This window comes from Phocoena phocoena, chromosome 1, assembly GCF_963924675.1.
Source record: "Phocoena phocoena chromosome 1, mPhoPho1.1, whole genome shotgun sequence".
NCBI classification, from domain to species: Eukaryota; Metazoa; Chordata; class Mammalia; order Artiodactyla; family Phocoenidae; genus Phocoena; species Phocoena phocoena.
The window spans coordinates 132,378,722-132,406,409 of record NC_089219.1 but is presented as its reverse complement, the minus strand read 5'-3'; the positions used below and the strand labels follow the sequence as shown (position 1 = coordinate 132,406,409).

At 35.3% G+C, this 27,688-nt stretch overlaps 1 protein-coding gene across 1 annotated transcript in view; it reads left to right on the top strand.

Annotated features, from left to right (window-relative positions):
* The window catches only part of COP1 (COP1 E3 ubiquitin ligase), a 276,923-nt gene that overhangs the window by 138,348 nt on the left and 110,887 nt on the right, over window positions 1-27,688 (top strand). The window contains exons 12-14 of the mRNA XM_065880802.1: window positions 19,429-19,572; window positions 22,893-23,001; window positions 23,391-23,472. Coding sequence (XP_065736874.1) covers window positions 19,429-19,572; window positions 22,893-23,001; window positions 23,391-23,472 — 335 coding nt within the window. The remainder of the gene's footprint in view (window positions 1-19,428; window positions 19,573-22,892; window positions 23,002-23,390; window positions 23,473-27,688) is intronic.

Here is a 27,688-nt window from a genome sequence, read left to right as displayed (position 1 = left end):
TTCCTTCGAACGCAGGGGATGCGGGTTCATCCCTGATCAGGGAGCTAAGATCGCACGTGCCCCGGGACAACTAAGCCCATGCACCACAACTACTGAGCCTGCGTACCACAACTAGAGAGCCCAAATGCCACAATTAGAAAGCCCACGCACCAAAACTACTGAGCCTGCGTACCACAACTAGAGAGCCCAAATGCCACAATTAGAAAGCCCACACACCACAACTACTGAGCCCACATGCCACAACTAGAGAGAAGCCCATGCGCCACAGCAAAGAGCCTGCGTACTGCAATGAAAGATCCCATGTGCTGCAGCTAAGACCTGATGCAGCCATAAATAAATAAATATTTTAAAAAATATTTGGAGACTAAGGTAGACAAAACTTGATGATTGATGGGTGTTGTCCTTGAAGGAGAGGAAGATAGCTTCCAGGCTTTAAGCTTGAGGAGCTCGGCTGAAAAATATTGGTGTTATTTACAGAGATAGGGATACTGGAAGAAGAGTAGGTTTAAAAGTAAGGAGGCACATGGGAGATTATGCATAGGCTCTTTGGTTGTACAGAGAAGAGGTCTATGAATATGGGAATTTGTACAGTTGATAATTGACATCATGGATGTAGACTCATAGAGCTCCAACATTTAAAGATCAGGTAGACGAGGAGGAACCCATAAAGCAGATCAAGAAGGTTCCCAGATGAAAATGAAAAGTAGGAGACTTTATTGCCATGAAAACCAATGAGGAAACATGAGATAATTTGTAGAATTAGATCATGTGCAGGATTGAATCCAAAGCAAAGTAAGACTTTTTGCTTTCATTAGAAGGGAGGACACTTCCTCCTCCATAATAGGAGGGAAGGAGAAGAGAATGCGTTCAAAGGCAGGCATGTTTGTATATTTAGTGACAAGGAGATAAAGGAGTTCTTCTCTTAAGAGTTTATGCTTTTTCCATATGTCATCTCACAGTGACAGGTAGAAAGGGTAGTTAGTGTTCATGTTTGACTGTGAAAGAAAAAGATATTAGATGACGAAAATGATTAAACTTATGAACCGTGGAATTTAAACTGCATACTGAAGGAAATAAAGATAGGAGAGGTCTGAGAAAGAGGCAAAAGTGGTGGAATCACCTTTGTAGAGGACAAGAATGAAGGGTTGTGAGAATAGAGAGCAAGTGGTGGGAGCGGGGGTGCTGTGGAGACTGTGGTCAGAGAGGTATTTGCACCTTTGGCAGGGAATTCTTTTTCATCTTTGTACTTGTAACACTGGGTAGTTTACCTGATATCTAATGGACTCTCCTGTTTGTTGACTCAGTTGTAGAATAAACTAAAATGCAAGGTAAAAAATAAATAATAAATGCTTGTGGGGATCTGATAAAATGCTGAGGGAGTTGACTAAAGAGGGAGTTCACTTTAGGCTATGACTTTCAGGTTCCTGGAAGTATTTGAAGTGGTTCTTTTAAGTTTTTTCTTCTGAATTTCTATAGATTATTATTTCTCTACTTGATTTTTAAGATAGGAAGTGCCATTAATATACTTTTTGCTGTTACTTCATTGTGTTCAAAATCCTTTCTTTCATAATGTCTTGCTAAAGTTTGTGGTAGAAGTAGTAATTGTTGTTAAAGGCTGGCTATCATTGTACTTGCTTAAGTTCAGGGGGAAGATGAAGCTTGGTTTGCAGCTTCTCTGGATAAAATATGTGGAGGAGAAATAAGGGAATGTAATTATTCACACGTGTTGAATGATAGAGACTACCTCTATAGGGGAAGACCTTTGTAAATCTTTATAGTAAAATTACTAATTTGGAATGGGGACAAAGAAGACCAATTTGAATGAGTGAAATCTCATGTAGTTTAAAAAAATAATTTTATTTATTTCAGCTATCTAGCCTAATTAGCAGTAGTTTCAATTCATCCTTTTAAAATGAGATGAAATGAGAACTTATTTGAAATTTTTTAGCATTTTGTGTGGCACACTGTAACTACTAAGTAAATGTTAGGCAATATTCTTACTGTTTCAGATTTACCAACATGCCTAAGGACAATGGTTCTCAAACTTTGGTAGGCCTCAGATATAGCTGGAGGGCTTGTTAAAACACAGGTTGCTGAGCCCACTCCCAGGGTTTTTTGTGCTGGGGCCAAGAATTTCTAACATTCTCAGGAGATACTGATGCTGCTGGTCTGAGACAGCACTTTGGGGACACTTTCTTAGGTTAAGAGCTTTACAAAGAAGATATTTACTTCCAGTAGAAGAAATTTACTTCTAATAGGAAATATTTATCATTTTAATTCTTTAGGAGAAGACCATCATTGTTTATTTTTTATAGTTTATGAATCAAAGAAAATAAGGTTAAAAAAAACCCCATTTAGTCTATAGTTTCCTAACCAATAAGTTGTCATAGTGTGCTGTGAATGGGTTGCATTTGTACCAAGACATTTATTCCTTCTGTTCTTGGAACAGTTGCGTGAGGGCTGGGTTAGAGAACCAGCTTATAATCAACTGTCCTAAGGACAGAGGGGATTAATCACATGTTTAACTTAATTTGTTTTACCTGCTGCACAGTGATAGGGAGACTCTAGCTTAGAGAACCAAGAACAAATAAAGTATCTTATTTTCTCTCCAAGTTGTTGTAGTAATTTTTGGTGAACAAAGTTTATAGTGAAAATTGGGATTGAGGTCTTTAACATATAAAATATTGATATTTCATGTTAATAATTAACCTGCAAAGCTGAGTTCTTAAAAGGAAGCCTACTCTTACTCTTGCTGGAGGACCATCTCACTTTGATATAGAAGTGAGTCACTGGGCTGCCAGTAAGTAGGGTACACATTTTGGGGGGTTGAGAGGGAAGTTTTGAACCTTTTAAAATTTGAAAAAAATATGTTCTTAAATGTAATCTCTTTACTCACTCTTTCTTGCACTTTTGACTTAATCAGGAGGTTATGTAGGGGAGGAAAAATCCTTTTCCATCTACTTTTCTGAGATTTTGGCTGGGATCCCTATAACAAAAGAAAAGCAGAAGTTTATTAATATTTATATTTCATATATACATGGGAGAAACGCAGGGAAGTGAGTAACTCAGAGAGGTGGCTTAGAACTCTGGCTTACATTGCATCTTTAACAAACAATAATAATCCGTAGAATAAAGACAGGACAGAGGAAAGCAGTTTTAGGCTTCCAAGGACAGCAAGCTGTGGGAAGCTAAATATACAGAGGGAACTAGTTTGTTTGCAGATTCCTCTAGTGCCATCTGTGGGCTTTTAAGAGTCTAGAGTGTCCAGTTAAGAGCATTTATACCCTGCTTTTAGGCAGAAAGAGGGGGAGGATGGAGAGAGCTTTTTCTTCATTTGCTGCCTTTTAGTTGCCTTCAGCTCAAAATAATTTTTATGTCAAAGAGGCATATTTGGGGGTGACATTCTGGTTTCCTTCAAATAAAATCAAAGTCTCTGTCCATCTTGTCACTAGTGTGAATTTAGTAGGACTGCAGTTTACTGCAACTTAGAAATAACTGTGATATCAGTATACAGAAAACAATCTGGTGAAGTGTTTTATAATATAAATATTTGACAAAGGCAACTTCAGTGTACCATTATTTGCCTTAGATGTGGTAATTTGCCTATATATTGCTAACATCAGACATTTAAAACTTAGGTAAGAATGGCTGTTACTCTAGGAGCAGTTGTACACATGTACTATTTTGATTTTTTTCCCCTTTATTTGAGTTAAATCTAGTGTTCATAATAGTTTGATATTATACTCACACTTTACCTATACAGAATTTAACCTGTGGCAGTCTCATATGGCTGAAACATAGTCAGTAACCAAGGCTGAAATGAAAAATAAAAAAGCTTTAGAACAAAATAAATGCTATTAAATTAATGACTAAAGCTCATACATTCACAAATGGCCAGCTTCTTGGGTTACTTCATGTCTATTGACTTTTTTATATACAACCCCTGTAATCTTAGTTGTCTGGTTTGTGTCTCTTCAAATTATAAAGGGAAGGGAAATTTCAATATATAGGTTCAATGACAGTAGCAAGAAGTGATAGCTCCTAGCTTGACAAAGGGAAGAAATGATGAAACTGCAAATAGGAGCTAAAAAATAAAGCAGTTTGTTTCCATTTAATATGAGGTCAAGTGGTTTGCCGTATCTAAATAGACTCTGCAATCACTGAGATGTAATAGAGCGAGTGTGGTAACTAATGTCAGTAGGGCTGTTCACCTTACTATGCTCAGTGTGTTCATATAAAGATAGTAAGGAATATGTTACATTTGACAGGTTACACTCATAGGGAATCAAAAGTTGGTTCTGAAATGTATTTAACTAATATTTACTGGGCACATACTCTGTCTTAGAGCAATAGACGCGTATGTCTATAGACAGTGTCCAGAAAATACTATTCTATTATCCTTTAAAAGTAATTTTAAATGTAAATACTGCCATTGGTATAAATGTATTATGAAAAAATTCATATTTCTTTGTAATTACTTTAAAATTTTTGGTATTTGTAAGTTTCAAGCTTTGCACTGGTTTTATTTATATAAAAGAAGACATTATGAATAAGAAAAATACTGACTTTTATACCTAGTACAGGAATCAGCAAACTGTGGCCCATGGGACTCGAATTCGGTCCCTCACCTATTTTTGAATGGCCCATGAACTAAGCATGGTTTTTATATTTTTAATTGGCTGAAAAAATCAAAAGAAAAATAATAACATAATGATGTACAGTAACATGACTTATAATAATGACATGAAATTTAAATTTCAGCATCCATAAGTAAAGTTTTGTTGGAACATAATCATGCTCATTCCTTTACATATTGCCTATGGCCAATTTTGAACTGCAACAGCAGAGTTGAGTCATTTCAGTAGAGACCTGCGCAGCTTCTCTGACCCTTTTACAGAACAGGTTAGCTGACTCCTGACCTCGTAGATTTGCTGAGGCTCTAAGGACATACTACTACATTTGATTAAAGTTCTGTCATATTTGGGGGGGCCTTAGTGTGTCTATGGAAAAAAAGGGGTTTGTATCGGATTTTCTGATCTCTTAGTGATGACTAGCTATTTTATATGCTTCATATTACTTAGCACAAATGATCTATCACTCAGCCTGTCGATTGGTTGAGTGATAACTACAGGGTTTTTTTTTTTTTTTTTTTTTGCGGTACGCGGGCCTCTCACTGTTGTGGCCTCTCCCGTTGCGGAGCCCAGGCTCTGGACGCGCAGGCTCAGTGCCCATGGCTCACAGGCCTAGTTGCTCCGCGGCATGTGGCATCCTCCCAGACCGGGACACGAACCCGTGTCCCCTGCATCGGCAGGCGGACTCTCAACCACTGCACCACCAGGGAAGCCCAACTACAGATTTTTAGTACTCTTTTAATAACAAATCCTGGTTTGTTCAGCGGAAAGTTTCCTATGTGTCTTTTAAAAATTATTTATCAAGTGGAGCTGAAAAATGCCTTGAAATAAGACAAAAGCTTGCACTATTATGATTAACTATATCATACTAATCTTGAAACATGGATGCTTTTCTACCACTAATGGTTTTTGTGTTTACATGCTTTCTCTTACCTTTTCCTCTCCCACATTAATAGGTAATTTTTGTTGATAGCATCTAAAATTATAAAACACTGTTCTTTGATCCATCCTTGAGAGGGCTTAATTTGTTGTTCTGTTATTTACATAACTTAAGTTTAATAAATGTAGAATCACAAATTGGGTAGTTTTAAAAATCACCCTTGCTGAGGTACAATTTACATACAATAAAGTGTTAAGTTTTAATTTTGGCAATTGTATAAACCACAATCAAAATACAGAACATTTCCAAAAATTTTATTTCCTGCCACTTTGCCTTTAATTCTCCAGACTCCTGTCCCAGGCCACTGGTTATCTGCTTTCTGTCATCATAGAATAGTTTAGTCATTCTGGTTATAAATGGAACCATACAGAATGTACTCTTGTGTGTCTAGCTTTTTTAGCTCAGCGTGTTTTGAGATTCATCCATGTTTTCTGCATCAGTAGTTTGTTAATTATTTAGCAATATTCCATTTAATGAATATTCCACAATTTGTTTATCCTTCATGTGTTGATGGACATTTGAGTTATTTCTAATTTTTGACTATTATGAATAAAGCTGCTATGAATATTCACATACAAGTCATTTGGATATTCACATTCATATTTATTTCTCTTGAGATTGAAATTGCTGGGCTGTATGATTAGTTTGTGCTTAACATTTTAAGAAACTGCCGAACTGTTTTCCAAAATGATTGAGTTATTTTAACATTCCAGTCAGCAATGTAAGAGAGTTCCATTTGTCCCAAATCCTCAGTAACTCCTGGCATTGTCAGTCTTTTTATTTGTGGGTATATAGTGATATTTCCTTGTTATTTTTTATTTTTTTTCGGTACACGGGCCTCTCACTGCCGCGGCCTCTCCCGCTGCGGAGCACAGGTTCCAGACGCGCAGGCCCAGCAGCCATGGCCCACGGGCCCAGCCGCTCCGCGGCACGCGGGATCCTCCCAAACCGGGGCACGAACCCGTGCATCCCGCATCTGCAGGCGGACCCCCAACCACTGCACCACCAGGGAAGCCCTCCTTGTTATTTTACTATATGTTTCCCATACGACTAATGCTTTTTAATGTGCATATTGGCCGTTTGTATATCTTTTATGAAACATCTATTCAAATCTTTTGCCTATTATTTAAAAATCAGGCCCTTAATAGCATTGAATAGTCAGAATTTTTTATGTATTCTAGATATCAGAAATATGTATTGATAGTATTTTCTCTGAGTCTGTGACTTGCCTTTTTATTAATGGTATCTTTCAAATAACGTAAGTATTTAATTTTTATGAATTCCAGGTCATCAGTTTTTTAAAATGATTTAAGCTCTTTCCTTCAGAAATGTTGACCTGCCCCATATTGTGAAGATTTTTCTCCTTTTTTTTCTTCTATAATTTTAATAGTTTTAGCTTTCACATTTAAGTCCATAATCCATTTCAAGTTATTTTTTTTAATTAATTAATCTATTTATTTATTTTTGGCTCGTTGGGTCTTTGTTGCCATGCACGGGCTTTCTCTAGTTGCAGCAGCGGGGGCTACTCTTCGTTGCGTGGGCTTCTCATTGCGGTGGCTTCTCTTGTTGCGGGGCACGGGCTCTAGGCACACGGGCTTCAGTAGTTGTGGCACATGGGATCAGTAGTTGTGGCTCGTGGGCTCTAGAGCGCAGGCTCAGTAGTTGTGATGCACGGGCTTAGTTGCTCCAGGGCATGTGGGATCTTCCTGGACCAGGGCTCGAACCCATGTTCCCTGCATTGGCAGGCAGATTCTTAACTACTGCACCACCAGGGAAGTCCACAAGTTAATTTTTATTAGATTGTGAAGTAGGGGTTGGAGTTCAGTTTTTCCCCCAATTTGGATATCCACTTGTTCCAAGCATTATTTGTTTAAAAGATGAATTTCCCATTGGCTTCTATGTTTAAAATCAATTGAGCAGATAATGTATGAATGTACTTCTTGACTCTGTTCTATTGTATTGACCTATATATCTGCTCTTAGACTGGTACCACACTCTGTTGATGATTGTAGTTTTATAATAAGCCTTTAAATCAGGTAATGCAAATCCTACAACTTTGATACTCTTTTTCATAGTTGTGTTTGCTCTTCTAAATTCTTTGCATTTCTGTAAATATTTTAGAACAAGAGCTCTCTCCCTCTCTATTTTTTCTGTTGTGATGGTTTGAAAGGATTAATCTAGTAAGAGTCAAATTTTCTCTTTTACATTTTTCTTCAGTGGTTTTGTCTACTTGTTTCTATAAGAAATATGAGATGAGTTTCTGATTTTATTAAAGTCTGTCTGGCTAACTGATATTTTGGGGACACTTTTATATATTCATTATGAAATTTTTTCTAGATTGTACATTTTCACTTCAGATTAGCCCTCTGTAGCATTGAATAGTTTCTTTTTATCATAGTTATATTGTTTTGTGATGAAGCATCACAGCAGTGACATTAATGATTTAATATTGTAACCTCATTGGTTGCTTGTAAATGCTACCAAGGATACAGAACTGAAAAGTTAGATGAATCTTCTACTTCAATTTCAAAAGTAAAGAATTGGAACTTTTACTTTCATATCATTCCCTCCACTTTACTAAATATAGACACATTGCAAAAATGACAAAATGTCATAGTAGCTTTGGGGACAAAAGATATTTTGTTTTTTAACTATTTTTTTCTCTAGTAGATGTTTTTATAAAATCTTTCTGTTAATCTTTGCTTCATAAGTTATTTTCAATTTTCCAAAGTTCTCTAATAAACACCATCTATCATAGGATATTGTTATACTGTGCACAGAAAGGTGTTTTAGGACAGATGAAGAGTCTACAACTAAGTTAATTTAAGTGAGTATAAATTATAACTTGCTGTAGACTTAGATGAGAAAAATTTGATAATCAGTATATTGATCTTAAAGCTCCTCAAGTTGCATCTTTAAATTTTTTTTTTTTTTTTTTTTTGCGGTACGCGGGCCTCTCACTGTTGTGGCCTCTCCCGTTGTGGAGCACAGGCTCTGGATGCGCAGGCTCAGCGGCCATGGCTCACGGGCCCAGCCGCTCCGCGGCATGTGGGATCTTCCCAGACCGGGGCACGAACCCGTGTCCCCTGCATCGGCAGGTGGACTCTCAACCACTGCGCCACCAGGGAAGCCTGCATCTTTAATTTTAAATGCTTCAGTAGAAAGACATTTTATCACAGTGTAAACACTTGGCATTCACAAAAGTGTTCCAGAATATATGTCAGATAGTGTACATATTTGTTTTAGCTATTCAGTGATAGCCAGAGGGGACAGAAACATTAAAAATTTAAAAATAGTTGTTTTAAAGCAAGATCTTGTGGCTTTATGGGATTTAATGGGATTTAATGGGATTAAAATTAAAACCAGCAGCTAATGAAAATAATCATACAAATATATATGTAGACTTTAAATGTGGCTTCACTTTAGTGCCTACAGAATAAATTCAAGTGTATCCATTCATTCAAGACAGGGGTCAATAAATTAAGACCTGCAAGCCAGTTCTGACTCACTGACTAATTTTGTACAGCAACAAGCTAAGAATAGTTTATATATTTTTAACATGTTGAGAAAATATAAAGAATAATTTTGTGACATGTGAAAATTATATGAAATTCAAATTTCAACATCCATGAATAAAGTTTTATTTGAGCATTGACGCTCTTCTGAAATAAAATTAATAGATATTGCAACCTATACACACATTAAAAAAATTATAGTGTCCTAACTGTAATATGAGAGAAATAAAAGGAAAATAATTTAAAATCTAATGTATATTTTAATACATAAATTTCTTGATATGACTGCATTAGATAGTATAATGGAGTCGTCAGATACTTGAACCTACTTATAATAAATAAGTTTGAAACAGTCTGTGAATATTAGAAATGCATGGCTAGTTTGTCTTTATATGTATAATGGGATTCATTTCTATGCTCAGATAATTATTTATAGGTTTTTCACTTGCACAAGAATGAGTGGTAAAAATATCTTTGAATATATATATTCTAAGATAATCAATAGGATGGGAAGAGGGAAGGCAAAAATAATTTTGTCCTCTGTTCAGATTAGAGACTTAATAGATACATTGAATCCTTTATTTCTTTCTATAGTAATTCATAAAGTCATAAAAATAGCCACTAGACAGAAATACTACAATTCCCATTTATGAGAATAGCACACAGAAAGCAGTCAAATGGTCAAAGATATTTTTTAATTAAAAATGCAGTTGGGGACTTCCCTGGTGGTCCAGTGGGTAAGACTGCACGCTCCCAGTGCGAGGAGCCCGGGTTCAATCCCTGGTCAGGGAACTAGATTCCGCGTGCATGCCGTAACTAAGAGTTCGCATCCTGCAACTAAGAAGTCCTCATGCCGCAACAAAGATCCTGCGTGCAGCAACTAAGACCCAACGCAGCATGCATAAATAAATAAATAATCACAAAAGAGAAATAAAAGCAAACATGTCCTTGATAAATAAATGTAAATAGGCTAAACCTCCCATCCAAAGGGAAATACTTTCACATTAGATCATAATATGAAGCATAAATCTGTACTATATATGAGTTCCTAAAACTTGGAGCTGTGAATGTTGAAAAGTAAGGTTTAATTCAGGCTAGAAATCATTAAGTCTTATTTTCTCTCCACAGCTCCCCATACCCCCCCACCCCCGGCCCCGGCACTTCATAATGATCAAGATTCAGTCCATGATGAAGTTTAAGTAGTTGTAAATATCATTATGCTTTGGAACATTCTTTGTTAACTGTAAGACAAAATAAAAATACTAGTTGTATGAGACTTTAAATCAGATCAGATCTTAGTTCATGACAGGCCAGACATTGAGTGGACTAAAAATAAAACTGTAGAAGCCCTAAATAACATAACAAGTTAGAAGATATATACAAACATGTATAAAGAATATGACTTCTTTTAAAATGTCCATGTCAAATTACAGAAAACAAAAATAAAATAAAATAAAAATAAAAATAGCAGATCACAACACAGTAAGATGAGACATTTATAACTCAATAGGAAAACAGAAAAAAACTCACCACATAGAAATTTAAAAGCTATTTTGGCAACTCTAGAGTCAGAGTGGAAGTGAAGACACTTTGGTGAAGCTTTTATATATTTGAACCTATGGGATGCAGCTAAAAGTGCTCAGAATAAAATTTCTTGTTTTACGTTCTTAACTAATAAAGAAGGAAGTATGAAAATAAATTAAATATTTAACTGAAGATATTAGAGAAAGAACAAAATAAACCTAAGTAAACTAGAAGGAAACTAGTAAGGTAAACGTGAAAAAATGAATGAATTATTAAAAAAAACAATGATTTTCAATCAACAAGCTTTTTAAAAGAAATAAAAGATGCATGTTAGCCTAATCAAGTAAAAACTAGGAGAAACTTCAAGTACATGAAATAAGAAATGAAACTAAGGAAATAACTACAGGTACACTGAAAGAAAAAGTAATAAGGAACTACTTTGCTGAAATCTGTTGCAAATAATCTTGGGTTCTTCAATGACAGAGATTATTTTGTAGGCAATGTAGATAATCTGAACTGGTTGTAGAAGGGACAAAACTCCACACAGGCTAATTACATGGGAAAATTAGGGGAAAGTTGTCAAATAGAAACTAATAAACCTAACTGGAAATGTAGGAGATCTAAAAGGAGAAAAATTTTAAAATACTGCTGAGGAAACAAAATTTGAACAAAGGAAAGATACAGCATATGCCTAAATGGAAAGGCTAAGCATCACAAAAATACTATTTTCCTTAATTAGTGTATGAACTTAACATGATTGCCATGAAAATATCATATAGGATACAGTTTTTTGTTTTTTGGAAATAAGTTGGTGTTAAAAATATAGTTACAAGATGCTTGGGAAAATTCTGAAGAAAACAGTTAATAAAAGGACACTAGTTCCTACAAGATGCTATAGCATATTTTGATGAATCAGTAATTAAAACTGTGTGGTACAAGTCCATGAACAGAGAATGTCTACAGTTATTCTTATAAGAACTTAGTTTATATGATATAAACTGCATTTCTAATAAATGGGGAAAAGAGATTATTCAGTAAATGGGGTTACTAGGTAATGATGTGGGAAAATATAAATTTACATCTCTTCTCATAGTTTAAAATAAATTCCAGATGGAATGAATATTTAAATGAAAAAAAGCAAAAGAAACTGGCAAAGTATTAAAAGAAAATACAGGATATAAGTGTTTTAAATCCTATGGAAAAAAATAAAGCAGAGGGAGATAATTCAGCAAAACAGGGGGTGGAGTGTAGAAAGCTGCAGTTTGAAACAGATTAGACCACTTCAGGGTCAGAGACTATCAGGTGCATTGGCCCTGAGGTGGGATTAGGTTTGGAATTTCCTAGGTTTCGCATAAGGCCAGTGTAACTGGAACAAGGGAGAGGGGGAGGCAAATCACATACACCGTTTTATAATCACTTTACCTTTTTCTTGAGACCAGGTAGGAAGCCATTAAATGATTTTGAACCAAAGGACTGTTGATTGGACCTGTTTGAGAATAGATTGTAAGGGTCAAGTATGGAGGCAGGGGTACCAATAAGGAGCCTATTATGATAATACAGACATGCGATAATGGTAGCTTGGATGAGAGTGGTGGCAGTGAGAAGTGGTTAGATTCTGTATGTATTTTGAAGGTTGGGCTGAAAGATTTGATGTTAAAGTTAATTAAAAGAGGGATGGGGTTAGTTAATAAGATGAAGAAGATTTTGATGGGGAATTCAGAAACTCATTTTAGGACAGATTAAGATGCCTGTTACATTAAAATTGGAGCTGTCAAGTAGGCATGAACCAGTAGTGCAGAGAGAGGTCTTGTATGTGAGATAAACATTTGATAGTCATTAGTGTATATATTTAAAGCCTCAAGATTAGATGAGATTCCCCAAAGAAGTCCATGGAGAGTAAAAGGAGGTGAGGGACAAGGGCTGAGCTCTGGGATACTTGAGTGTAAAAGTGGAGACAGGAGGAGGAATGAACAATGCATACTCTGATGGAGCTGCCAGTGAGGTGGGAGAAAAATCTACTCTGTTGAGGAGGAGGGAGTGATCATCGAAGTTAGGTGTTGCTGATATTCAAGTAAGATAAGAACTCACACTTGACTGTTAGACTTAGCAAACTGAAGGTCATTGTTGACCTTGATACAGCATTTTCAGTGGTGGAGGTGAAAGCTTCATTCCAGTGGGTTAAAGGGAAAGGGAGGAGAGGAATTGGAATCGGTGAGTATGGACAACTTTTTTGGTAAATTTCTGCAGTCAGAAAGGAAAGGAATAGGATGGTAGCTGAACAGAATTAGGGTTGTAAGAGATGTTTTGTTTGTGTTTCACTTAAATTAGGAAGAAAACATATTGAAAGGCTTATTGGAAAGATCTAGGAGAATGGAAGAAATGAATGATATAGGAGAGAGGTGGAGAATTGAGGAAGCAATCCTAGAGTAAGCAAGGAAAGCTGGGATCTAGTGTACAAGTAGACATGTTGGTCAGGTCTAGGAGCATGGATCCTTCACTCAGCGACCAGAGGATGTGATGGTGGTAGCCTTTGGAAATTACCTTCTCGTTCTTTTTTGTTTGTTTGTTTTTGATAAACTAGAGAGCAAAATAATCTGTTGAGAGTGATTGAGAGGAAAGAGATATGGGAAATTTGAGAAGAATGAAGAAAGTATGTACCTTTCTTTTAAGCAAATGGGAAAGTATATGGGACAAGGGAAATTTACCATAAACCTAGGCAGTGTTAGGGCTCCACCTGAGGATGGTGATCATGCATTTAAAATGTGATGGGAGAACATGTTTTTTTCTCTAGCCATGTTCAACTGGGCCAGTTCAAACGTAGAGTGAGTAGAGAGCTAGATTTAACTAGGGTTAGAGTTTTGCCAAAGAAAACTTTTCTTAGGTATAAGAAATAAGAGAATTAAAAATGGTAAAGGAGTACAGAGTTATATGTGAGGGAGTCCTAATTATTGACTACATAACTTGTGGTGGGTAAAGAAAAAGTGAATATGCAAGGCATGGAGGGACAGTGGTGATAAAATCTGTGAATTTTTAGGTTCCCATGGGCTTAAAGGTCTGAAGGATTGTTGGAACCAGCGAGTTAGCTGGAACAAATGGAAGTGGTTGTCAGAAAGCAGTGTGTCATAAATTGAAATTATGGAGGGAATGAAGTTATTGGTAATCAAAAAGCCTGGGGTATGATCATGGTTGTGTGAGATGGAAGTGAGCAGAATAAAAGATCTTTGGAGAAGGGAAAGTCAAGAAACTTGATAGACCAGAGTATTAGAATAATCATCTATGTGATTATTGAAATGATTAAGAATTATGACAAGGGTAGATTTGGAGAGAGTGCTATTGAGCTGAAAGTTAAAATTTCCAAGAACTAATGGATTGGTAGAAGGAGTAACAAGGATCAAATTGCATGATATAAGTTACAGGAGATTTTGAGCCTGGGAGGTTTTAGGGAGGAGGGAGAATGGCTGGAAGAAGCTGTGCATAGCAAGGAGGACACTGACTTTATTTCCAAGTCTGTTTGAACATGGAACATGAGAGGGCTTTAGGGGAATCGGCATTTTCAGGGAGGAGCTAGGTTTCAGTTAGATTTAGAAAATAAATGGAACATTCAGAGACAAAATTGAAATTATTAGTGGTGTTAATCTGGATGGAGAAAGGTTTAGCTTTATTTAACTATATTTAAAAGCACGTGATTTTTGACCTAGCACTTCATAATCCAGGTATATTTAAGAATATTCTTGCATATGTGAAAAATGACACACATAGAAGGATATTTATTTTATTGCAGCATTTTTTAACAATGCTAAATAGTAAATGTTCCTTGCTAGACTGGTTAAATAATTTATGATATACCTATATGTTGGAATTCTGTGCAACCACTGGGGGAAAAATGACGTAGCCCTAATATGTACTGATGTGACATGATTGTCAAGATACTATTAGGGGTGGGGAGAAGAGGGTGATGTGCCAATCCGTATGTACAATATCATCCAATGTGTTTAATTTAAAAAAAATATGAATACACATATGCTTATTCATGCATAGGGTAACTAGTAGGATGCACAAACTGTAACTATTAATTGTCTCTAGGGAGGCCAGTTGGGTGCTTATTTGGCAGGATTGGGAGGGAGACTTGCTTTTCTCTATACTTTTTGAACCATTGCCTATACATATATGTATTTTTTAAAATAAAATAAGTTTTAAGAAAAGATTCAAGCCAGGTTGTGAAGGATCTTCGGTAATGGAGTTTGGATTTTTCATGGTAGTAAATGAAGATGATTATGTGAATAGAGCTGTGTTTTAGGAAATTTTACCTAATATCAGTCCTTCAAATGGATTAGAAAAGATAAAAGGACTGGCAGACTTGTAAGGAGGCTATTGCCATAGTCCAGGTTTGTGTTAATGCATATTTATGCAAATTTATCAAATGTGTTTTGGTGTAACGTCCTGGTTTTCCATCAGCTAGGTCAGTGTTTGGCACATAGCAGGCACGCTGGTTATTTGATGGATGTGAATATTCAAGCATCATCCATTTTCTTCCAGTGGGCCTTCATAATCATTGACTCTTGATTCCTCTGGCATGTTTTGTTATCATTTGGCATTTGCTTATTTTAATAATAATAATAAAAAAATTTTCTCACTAATTATAAACCCTGTGAGGCTACTTTGCTCTCTTTTTTTCTCCCTGTATTTAAATTGTTGCACAGGATGAATTATGATATGTCATTACTATCATATATAAACTGTAGTAGGTACCATTATTTTATGTTGTTATTACTGTTTATCTTGCCTTTGTGTGTGTTCCTTGAAGACTAGCCATTTTGTTCTCATTAAAATGGGAGTTTTGCATAGTGATTGAGAGCATAGACTCTGAAACTAGATGACTTGACTTGGAATTATCCAGTGAACTTTGAGCAAATTACTTAACTTTAGTATACCTCAGTTTCCTTATCTATACAGTAGAGATCTGAAGATTAAATATATTTTATGTAAAGTGCTTAAAACAATGCTTGACACATAGTGTTAATTATGTTATGGAAGTTTTCGCAGGTACTACTGATTTGGAAGAAAGTCAGTTGAATAACCTCAATTCTTAAGTACTTTACCTGTGTTTGTATTCTTTAAAGTTCTGCTCATTTCTTTTCATTAAAAAGGCCATTTCTGAACCTTTCTTTGTTTCCTTGAAATTATAGCAGCCCCTGTCTCTTGGAGCACACTAACATGGTAATGAATTGGACCTTTAACAACTTTGTTCACTTTACATTTTCTTTTTTTAAAAATTTATTTTTTATTTCATTCTATTTTTTAAATTTATTTTTGGCTGCATCGGGTCTTAGTTGCGGCATGCGGGCTCTTCCTTGCGGCGCTCGGCTTCTCTCTAGTTGTGGCGTGTGGGCTTCTTTCTAGTTGTGGCACTCAGGCTCCAGAGCGTGCAGACTCAGTAGTTGCAGTGTGCGGGCTCCAGTGCACGTGGGCTCTGTAGTTGTGGCACACAGGCTTAGTTGCCCCGCGGCATGTGGGGTCTTAGTTCCCCGACCAGGGATCGAACCTGTGTCCCCTGTATTGGAAGGCGGATTCTTAATCACTGGACCACCAGGGAAGTCCCCACTTTACATTTTCTTTTGATAAATTGGATTCTAGTGTTCAGGGATATTAATTCACCTTGTTCGCTAATACATGTTTTATAATTACATGAAAATATGACAGTGGGAATACTGACAAAATTCCCTTCTTGAGATATTGACGTCTTTACATTGCTTTATGCTACAGGGTACTAGATGTATGCATTTATCAGGTGTCCTGTGTGGCCTATTGCCTTGATGCTTAATCACGTGACTGATGGCCCTTTTGACAAAGAATATAGCCAGTTTCCCACAGCTGAATTACATTTTATAACTGCTTAAATAAATCACTTTTTAAAAACAGTTGAAACATTCCAAGTGTGAAAGACAAATGCAGTTTATTTTCACGTTTAAGTCCCCATTCATATAATTTTTCAAAATGTTTTTTAAATTTAAAAAATTCTATGAAACTGAATTTATTATTGCAATTAACTTTCATAAACCACTTGTTTTATTACTGGTGATAGTGGATAGCAGAAATGAATTTTGTATAACAAGACTTCTTATAGTTCTTTTTTGAATTTCATTGCACAAGCAAGTATGTTTTAATTTGTTTACCTTTTTGTTTTTATTTCAGCCTAACTAATCATTGTTTTTATTTTTGTTTTATCAGATTTCATAAATTAAAACAGTTGAAATACTGTATTGTGAAATAAGAACCCATCCATTTTGAATTAGCTCTCTGCACCTGAAAACTACATTATTCTTTTGAGTTATTCCATGATCTGTTTCTAGAGTCTAACTTTGTTTTCTTTGGGAACAAATATGATTAAATCTGTGTGAGGTTGGGAACAAATGATTCATGTTTGGAAGTACTTAAATTCTGAGTCTTAATTATGTGGAAGTACTTGCATTTTTTTTTTAAAGGTAGCTGTTTGTCTTCTTTTTCCTTTTAACCAGAATTTACTAGAAATAATACTATTCTTTATACTTTTTGATCAGTATTTCTATTAAAATCTTGTTTTTAAACTACAGAAAACCTCAATATCCTAGAATATTAAAAAAGGACACTATCTAGGTCCTTGTAATACTAACATATTAAGAAGAAAACATAACCAGAATGTAAGAAAACGATAGCAGTAAAGTCAAAACAAAAAGTTAATTTTTTAGTATGGGAGTTAATAATGATCTGATATAGCTAAAAAATAACCTTTGTGGAAAAAAGAGAGCTGTGTTGAATAATGAGGTAGCAAAGGAAGAAATAATAGACTCAATTTCTTATTTAATATCATCAAATCCATTCCTTTGACAGCATTTTAATTTATATGCCAGTTTTCTTCCTGCAGTATCTTTTGACTTTTACTTTAATAAGTTAGTGTTTAAACTTTTTTTGTATTAAAAACAAATAATTTGGAAGTGGCATGTTGACTTTTACTCGTACAACATTTGGAATGTTTTTGACTTATTAGCCATGCATGTTTGTAGGAGGAGGAAAAGTATTTAGAGATAACATAACTGGTATTCTCTTGAAGTCTCAGCCATAACAAAATTTCCTGTTAAGGATAGGATTTCTGATAACTCTGTCCTTTGACAGACACAGTAATATTTCTCCTTCTGTGGCATGAGGCTGTGAGTATAAATTGAGTTGGGATAGATGAATAGTTGCCATCAATACAGTTATGTTGGATTAGAGTCCACAGGGCAGATGACATTAGCTGAGACAGCAGTTCAGCTGAAATTGTTGTACAGATAAATCTATTGCATTGCTACATAGTCATACTGTATTGGAGGGAGCATTTGCCGAATTGTGCAATAGTCAATGACATTTAATCAAATTCCTTTAAAAAATTTATAAAATTAAGGAAGGATTTAAAGCTATAATGAAAACTGAGCATTTAAAAGTGTATTTTTATGGGAAGTATTCTTAATGTGTCCTTATTTTCCTTATTTATTATCAGCTTAGCAAAGATTCTTACTATATTATTAACTAACCATATATTTTTTGGTAAAAGGATATCACAGTTAATCTATGCAGTAGAGTATGTCATGTAGGTATTTGTATGCATTTAGTAAATGCTTGAAATATGCAGAGTACTAGCATATCATTTTAGCCACTTACAAGATGCTTTGGGCAAGTTACCTCAACTCTAGTCCTCAGTTTTCTCATGTGTAAAATGTGGATAAATTAATACCTATCTCATAGGTTATGATGAGAATTAAATGAGTTAATATGTGCAGTGGTTATAGTTAGTGAGTGGTCAGTGAATGTTTATTATTATTATATAATTAGTTGAAGATCAATAAGAATTCTTTTGTATTTTCTAATTTTATGAATAAGCTTCTAGAAAGATGCTTAACTCATTGAGAAATAATGTATGTGATGATTCATTTTACTCTTAATTCCATTAGGTCACTTAGTATTCTTGCTGATTATGTGGCAACTTTTTTAGGACTCCAAGTTGAGGTCTATAAAGGTGAATAAAGCCTTGTGCTCTGCTTTGAAGTAGCTTATTTTGAAGCTTCTATTAAAAAGTCAGTAGGAGGGGTGAATTTCCTAAGTAACTTGAATTGGAGAGATTTTTAGTTTTTCCCTTGTTTGTTTGTGGTTCATAAATCAGAGAGATCATATGTGATTGGGAGATTAGAAATGGATTGGGGGAAACATAATGATTATTCAAAGATTCCATTCTTATGTGTATTTTATCCTTTTGTCATCACCTCTTCCTTAATCGCTTCAGTAATTCAGCTTGTGTACTCATTTATTTATTAAAATAACTTTAAAAATTGTGAAATCCTATCATCCCCACAGTATGGTAGGAAGGGAAATAGCTAGAATTTATGAAAAGATTTATTGGCAATTCTCTTTTGACGTATTTTTAATATGCCAAACTATTGAATCTTCCCTCACTACTTTTACAGTATTACTTGTTAGCCTTGACAGTTGGGTGTGTCGTTTGTAATATGGTTACTAAAGCCAAATTGAAAAACATGTCAAGTTACTAGGAACACAAGAACCATCTATGGTTCAGAATTGTGAAGCTGTGCACAGTTCTCCACCACTTGTAATTTTATATGCCTTGATAATGACTTAATCTGGACATAAGGTCTAGTACAATTTGAGGGCATTTCAAGTAGATCTATTATCCTTGTAGACAGAATCACTTTAGAAATAGAAAAAAACAAATTCTGAAATGTTGTCACTGTAAACATCACAAGGGTAGGTAAATAGTCTTACTGACCCACATATGTACTTTTTCCCGTAGTATTGAATTTGACCGGGATTGTGACTACTTTGCAATTGCTGGGGTTACAAAGAAGATTAAAGTCTATGAATATGGCACAGTCATTCAGGATGCGGTGGATATTCATTACCCTGAAAATGAAATGACCTGCAATTCCAAAATCAGGTATTTACATTATTTCCTTGGCCTAATGCAGTGTGTATATAACAGTTAGTATCTATAATTAGTATGAGTTTGTTATGGTACCTTTTTGTGAGACTCCTTACTCATTCATGGTAAACACTTTAATTGTATACAGAGGATATGTCAGAATATCTTTTTTATAGACATGGGTTGCTTTTTCCCTGTGGGGGTTAGTAGTTAGTGTTTTTCTGTTTGCCAAATGAAAATCCTCTTTCTTTCACTTAATCAAATAAAGATCTTTATTGTAGATGGCCTTTCATGGGGTATTTTTTTTTAACATCTTTATTGGAGTATAATTGCTTTACACTGGTGTGTTAGTTTCTGCTTTATAACAAAGTGAATCAGTTATACATATACATATGTTCCCATATCTCTTCCCTCTTGTGTCTCCCTCCCTCCCACCCTCCCTATCCCACCCCTCTAGGTGGTCACAAGCCACCCAGCTATTTCCCTGTGCTATGTGGCTGCTTCCCACTAGCTATCTATTTTACGTTTGGTAGTGTATATATGTCCATGCCACTCTCCCACTTTGTCACAGCTTACCCTTCCCACTCCCCATATCCTCAAGTCCGTTCTCTAGTGGGTCTGTGTCTTTATTCCCATCCTACCCCTAGGTTCTTCGTGACCTTTTTTTTTTTTCCTTAGGTTACATATATATGTGTTAGCATACGGTATTTGTTTTTCTCTTTCTGACTTAACTTCACTCTGTATGACAGACTCTAGGTCCACCCACCTCACTACAAATATCTCAATTTCGTTTCTTTTTATGGCTGAGTAATATTCCATTGTATATATGTGCCACATCTTTATCCATTCATCCGATGATGGACACTTAGGTTGTTTCCATCTCCTGGCTATTGTAAATAGAGCTGCAATGAACATTTTGGTACATGACTCTTTTTGAATTATGGTTTTTCAGGGTATATGCCCAGTAGTGGGATTGCTGGGTCGTATGGTAGTTCTATTTGTAGTTTTTTAAGGAACCTCCATACTGTTCTGCATAGTGGCTGTATCAATTTATATTCCCACCAACAGTTCAGAAGGGTTCCCTTTTCTCCACACCCTCTCCAGCATTTATTTCTAGATTTTTTGATGATGGCCATTCTGACCGGTGTGAGATGATATCTCATTGTAGTTTTGATTTGCATTTCTCTAATGATTAATGATGTTGAACATTCTTTCATGTGTTTGTTGGCAATCTGTCTATCTTCTTTGGAGAAATGTCTATTTAGGTCTTCTGCCCGTAGCTCAATGAATAGTGTCTCAGAGTTAAGAATTTTTCCTCTAGCATGCGTATATCTAAACATTATAATTGTTTACAGTTTTAAGAATTCTTTTCAGAAGAACATGTTGCTTCTTTTCATGAGGGCATAGTATTTAAGTTTCATGTATTAGGGATTAGAGTTCATAATTAGTGCTTTTTAAACCCTGAGTACTGTTAAGGCTGCAGAAACTGGACCCTACTTCTGATCTCCACCCCTGCCCCATGCCCCACCCCCAAATCTTGGAGGAATCCTAGAATCTGTATTTTTAAAACAAGCTTCCCTGTTTTCAATAGGCACTGGCTTAAAAGGGAGTGATGTAAGGAAATCACTTAATAATAAATTTATTTAGAACTTTCAACATTTTCCAGTCATCCTTGTACCTTTTTTGTCTGGATGAATGACACCTATAGTCAGTGTGTATATGTACTCATTTTAATAATGTTAATAATATAGCAAGTATTGTAGTCTTTATTTGTTATAGCTTTCTTTTTTGTTTTCTAATTCGTTCATAAAAATGGTAGGCTGATAGTGCTCATTCATCAGTGGTGCTCATCATTGAGAATCTGTTATAGTTATTAGTTTATATACTTTATTCCTAAGTGAAAAGAATACAACGTAAGACATAACTTTATTGAATTCTAATGTGGCAGGCATTGTCCTAAGTGCTTTGTCTTAAGCTGACCGTTGTTGCCCCATTTTATACACAAGGAAGCTGAAGCACAGAAAAGTTCATTAACTTGCTTAAGATTGCACAGCTATTCTCTGGAGGAGCCAGGATTCAAACAGAAGTAGTTTGGTTCCAGAATCTGTGCTTCTAACCATTTCATGCTACTCATTTATAAAATAGGGGCTCTAATACTAATATGTATTTCATAGGATTGTACTTTTAAGTAAATCCACATAATGCACTCAGCACAGTACTTGGCCCACATCAAGTAAATGTTACTATAATGAAAATATGGATTAGAGGGTTTACCTTTTCTGTCTTGACATATGTAAAAATTATGGCAGAACTCTATGCATCTTGGAATAAAGAGAAGGAAACAGTTCAAGGCTGGAAACTATGGGCTTGGGGCTGAAAGGATCAATATGTAAGCTTGCCTAAAACCAATTTGGAGCACACCAATTGTGAAAGTGAACTAAATTACCCAAAGCCGCAGCTAGTTAAGTTGCAGATCTGGAATTTAAGCTCAGGTCTATCTAAATCCAAGGCTCTTAACTGTTTCATATAATTTCTCCCAGAAATTCTAACAAGTATACTTAAAGTTGCAAATGAACTCTTCCAACCCCTAAAGTTTAGCATGAATGCAACTAGTAGAGAGCAAAAAAGCTTTGTGTTCAAATGCTTGGAGATCACCTAGGTTAATTGCTTTGCTTTCTAGGTGACTTTTTTCTATAATATACATTAGCTTTACTGTATGCATGATGTGCATATGTGTCTAACCAAAAGAGTGTATTTTTAGATGTCGCATTCTCAGTTTTGAAACATTTGAGAATAGCTGAAACCATAAATGTTAAAAGTTTAATTCTAACTGTTAAATGCATTTAATTGAAATTTCAGTCATACACTTATATTAGTTAAGATTTGGGTGTAAATACAGAAATCCAATTCAAACCAGTTTATTGGTTTATATGATTGGGCACAGCTGGATCCAGGGGCCTAAACAGTCTGATTAGGTCTGTCGCTCTGCCATGGCATGTTATTGCCCCCTTGGCCTCTATTATCTTCACTTAGAGACGTGCTTTTCTCATGTATCAAGGATGGCCAGTAGCAACTTTAGGCTCATCATATCCATCTTACAGCTCGTGATGAGCATGAAAAGTGGTTACAGGTCATAACTTGGTAGTTTCAGTTGAAAAATCTGGGAATTATTTGATACCTTTCTTCCCAGATGTATTGTGGGCAGAATAATGATTGTGAACTCATGTAAACCATTTTGAAAGGGTTCTCATCTTTCTGAACACATCAAAATTCTTTGTACCCATTGTTATTTATTTTTATGTAAAATGAGGCTTAACAGTATTCCTTTCTTTCAGCTGTATCAGTTGGAGTAGTTACCATAAGAACCTGTTAGCCAGCAGTGATTATGAAGGCACCGTCATACTATGGGATGGATTCACAGGACAGAGGTCAAAGGTCTATCAGGTAAATAAGGTTACTAGTTACTTGTTTTAAATATCACATTTTCACTTTTTAATAATTGTAGAGCTTCATGTGTTTTATAGTTACAAATTTAAAGTCATTATTTAGCATTTTCTATACCTATGTAATTCCAAAGAGATGCTTCTCTGAAGCATCTCTTCAGACTTTTTGCATTTGTAGAATGTATCAAATGAATTTCCAAAAGCAGTAATTTTGTAAATGTGTATATAAAAAGTTTAGGAACTACTTTGCATCTCATTTGTTTTCATAGCCAGTTCTTTTCCCTCCCACCATAGTGATAAATTGGTATCAAGTTTGTTTGTTTGTTTTGCTTTATTTATTTTAAGATCTATATTCTGTTTGAGACTACTTTGTCTTCCTTCTCCATCCAGGAGCATGAGAAAAGGTGTTGGAGTGTTGACTTTAATTTGATGGATCCTAAACTCTTGGCTTCGGGTTCTGATGATGCAAAAGGTACTATTTGAGTTCCCTCCCCCAACTTAATTCCTTTTACTGACAGAGATGCAGATGTTTATTGAAACTCATAACAATCCTTTGTGCTTACTGATTATTCTAAACATAATCTACTAAGCACAGAAATCTATATTTCTTGGAGTGAAAGAAAAATGAATATGCTGCATCTTCATTATGATAATGTTTTCTGGGTTCATGCCACACTGTGACATTTTTATAACCAGTTCCTTTATATATACCATGAAATGAAGTTCAGACATCTCTGTATTTTGAATTATATTAAATTCTGACTGCATACCAAAATCTTTTAATGAAGTTTATCATGTTTCAAGGCAAAAATTCTACATCTCTTTCTGCCAGTTTTTTTTTTAATATAAATTTATTTATTTATTTTTGGCTGTGTTGGGTCTTCGTTGCTGTGTGCGGGCTTTCTCTAGTTGTGGTGAGCGGGGGCTACTCTTCGTTGTGGTGCACGGGCTTCTCATTGTCATAGCTTCTCTTGTTGCGGAGCACGGGCTCTAGATGTGCGGGCTTCATTAGTTGTGGCACGTGGGCTCAGTAGTTGTGGCTTGCGGGCTCTAGAGCGCAGGCTCAGTAGTTGTGGTGCATGGGCTTAGTTGCTCCATGGCATGTGGGATCTTCCCAGACCAAGGCTCGAATCCGTGTCCCCTGCATTGGCAGGCGGATTCTTAACCACTGCTCCACCAGGGAAGCCCTCTTTCTGCCAATTTAATTTACCTCTCTTCTATTTTTTTTTTTTGGTATATCCATCTTTACTATTCATTCTTTTCTGTTAACCTTACTGTCTTGTTTTGGCCTGGTTCTTCTCATCATTATATTTATAAAGCCCTGTTAACAGGTTTCTTTTATCTTAATAGCTTTAATTTCTTTGCCCTTTCCTTCTTTTCAACATGTAACTTGCAGACTAGTGGATAGATAGGCAAGGGTGGCTTTACCATTGAAAACTTTATTTCACAATGATAGAGCTGTCGTATTCTGTAAAAGGGAAATGACATGACTGGCTTGACCCCAAAAAAGTTTTAGATCAGAAAGTAGCAAGTTGTTTACCCACAGTATATATAGATTGTAATACTTTAAGGAATTATCTTCTCAATTGCTTTAAGAAATTATCTTCGAATTTCTGAATTATTTAGAGAATTGTGCTATAATTGACATTTTTATGTTGGAATACAAAGCTACATTAATTAAACTTTTTTTTTTTTTAAAATAATGTAGTGGGGTAGCCTTTATTGAGAATACTTGTGTACTTCCTCAGGAAAATAGAAGTAATTTAAGTAGGAAGAGCAATTTAAGTAGGAAGAGATTTTTTTTTTTTAATTACTTACTGATTTTATTTTTTTTAATTTATTTTTGGCTGCATTGGGTCTTCGTTGTAGCAAGCGGGGGCTATTCTTCGTTGCGGTGCATGTGCTTCTCATTGCAGTGGCTTCTCTTCTTGCGGAGCACGGGCTCTAGGTGCATGGGCTTCAGTAGTTGTGGCACGTGGTCTCAGTAGTTGTGGCACACGGGGTTAGTTGGTCCGCGGCATGTGGGATCTTCCCAGAGCAGGAATTGGACCCGTGTCCCCTGCATGGGCAGGCAGGTTCTTAACCACTGCGCCACAAGGGAAGTCCCTTGATTTTAAATTGTATTAAGATACACATAAAATAAACCATTTTAAAGTATACTGCTCAGTGGCATTAAGTACCTTCACATTGTTGTGCATCCTTCACCACTGTCAATCCATAGAACTTTTTCGTATTGCAAACCTGAAACTCTGTGTCAGAAGCTGTTTCTGTTTTACTGAAACAGTAACTCCCCATTCCCCCTTCACCAGCCCCTGGCAATCACCTTTCTAATTTCTGTTTCTTGTGACTGGTTTATTTCACTTAGCGTAATGTCTTTTAGGTTCATCCATGTTGTAGCATGTGTTAGAATTTTGTTCTTTTATAAGACCGAAAAATAATCTATTGTATGAATATACCACATTTTGTTTCATTCGTTGATGGATAGACACTTGGTTGCTTCCCCTTTCTGGCTATTGTGAATAATGCTGCTATGAACATGAATGGCAAAATATCTCTTCATATCCCTGCTTTAAGTTCTTCTGGGTATATACTCAGAAATGGAATTGCTGGATCATATGATACATACTTAAATTTTTTAGGAACTGCCATTCTGTTTCCCACAATGGCTGCACCATTTTATATTCCCACCAATAGTACCCAACTATTTCCATTTCTCCACATCCTTGCCAATACCTGTTCTTTTATTTTTCCTTTTTTTTTTTTTAATAATGATTTTAATGGGTATGAAGTGTTATCTTACTGTGGTTTTGCTTTGCTGGCATTTCCCCAGTGATAGTGATGTTGAACATTTTTTCATGTGCTTATTAGCCATCTGTATATCTTCTGAGGAGAAAGGTTTATTCAAGTCCTATGCCAATTTTTTAATTGGGTTTTGTTGTTATTGAGTTTTGGAGTTCTCTATGTATTCTGAATATTAATCCCTTATCATGATTATCAAATATCCATTATATATGATTTATTAATATGTGCTTTGATGCACACAATTTTTTCATATTGATGAATTCCAAATTGCCAATTTTTTTCTTTTGTTGCCTGTGCCTTTCGTGTCATATTCAAGAAGTCATTGCCAAATCCAATGTAATAAAGCTTATGGCCTATTTTTCCATCTAACAGTTTTATGGTTTTAGCTCTTACATTTGTGGCTTTGATCCATTTTGAGTTCACTTTTGTGTATGGTGTAAAGTAAGGGTCTGACTTCATTTTTTACATGTGAATATCCAGTTTTCCCAGAACCACTTGTTGAAAAGATTGTCCTTTCTCCATTGAAAAGTCTTAGCACCCTAGTTAAAAATCATTTTATCGTATCTCTGAGGGCTTATTTTTGGACTCTGTTCTTTTCCACTGGTCTATATATTTGTCATTATGCCACTACCATACTGTTTTGATTACTGTAGCTTTGTTTTGAAATCAGGAAATGAGTCTTCCATTATTTTTTCTTCTTTTTCAAGATTGTTTTGGCTATTTTAGATCTATTAAGATTCCACATAAATCTTAGGATGGATTTCATTCTATTTCTGCAAAAAAAAACTTCATTGAGATTTTGTTACAGATTGCATTGAGGCTTATCGATTTAATTGATCTTTTCAAACCAGCTTTTGGTTTCATTGGTTTTCTCTATTGACTTCCTGATTTTAATTTATTGACTTTTGCTCTAATTTTTATTACTTCCCTTCTGCTCACTTTAGATTTAATTTGCGTTTCTAGTTTCCTAAATTGGAAGCTCGGATTATTGATTTTGCATCTTTTTTCTTTGCTTAATATGTACATTCAGTGCTATAAATTTTCCCCTGAGTGCTGCATCCCACAGATTTTGATAAGTTATATCTTCATTCTCATTTAGTTCAAAATATTCTTAAATTTCGCTTGAGGTTTTTTATTTGACTTATGTATTACTTAGAAGCATGTTGTTTGATCTCCAAGTATAATTCCATTGTGGTCTAAGAAATACATTGTATGATTTCCATTCTTTTAAATTTGTTAAGGTGTGTTTTATGGCTCAGAGTGGATGAATGTTGCATGTGACTTTGAGAAGAATGTGTATCCCACTGTTGTTGGATAAAGTAATATGTAGATATCAATTATATTCAGTTGATTTATGGTGTTGTTGAGTTCAACTGTGTCCTTACTGATTTTCTGCTTGCTGTATCTGTCCATTTCTGATAGAAGGGTGTGACATTTTTTAGATTCTACATTAATCTGTGTATTTCTTCTTTTACTATACCACATTGTCTTGATTTGTAGCTTAAGTCTTGAAATCATTTAGTGTGAATCCTTCATCTTTGTTCTTGAAAATGATTTTAACTCTTTACTTTCTCTCCTTTCCCATAAACAGTTTAGAATCAAGTTGCCAGTACCTACAGAAAATCCTGCTGGAATTTTGATTGAGATAGTGTTGAATCTATAGATTAATATGGGATGAATTGATATCTTAATGCATTGAGACTTCCATTCCATGAACGTGGTTTATCTCTTCATATTTAGTCCTTTCTGGACTTCTCTTATCATAGTTTTATTGCTTTATAGTTTTTGAATGCAGATCTTGCACATTATTACAACTAAATAGTTTAATATTTGGTGCTATTGAAAATGGTATTTAAAATATTAATATCCATTCATTTTTTACTAGT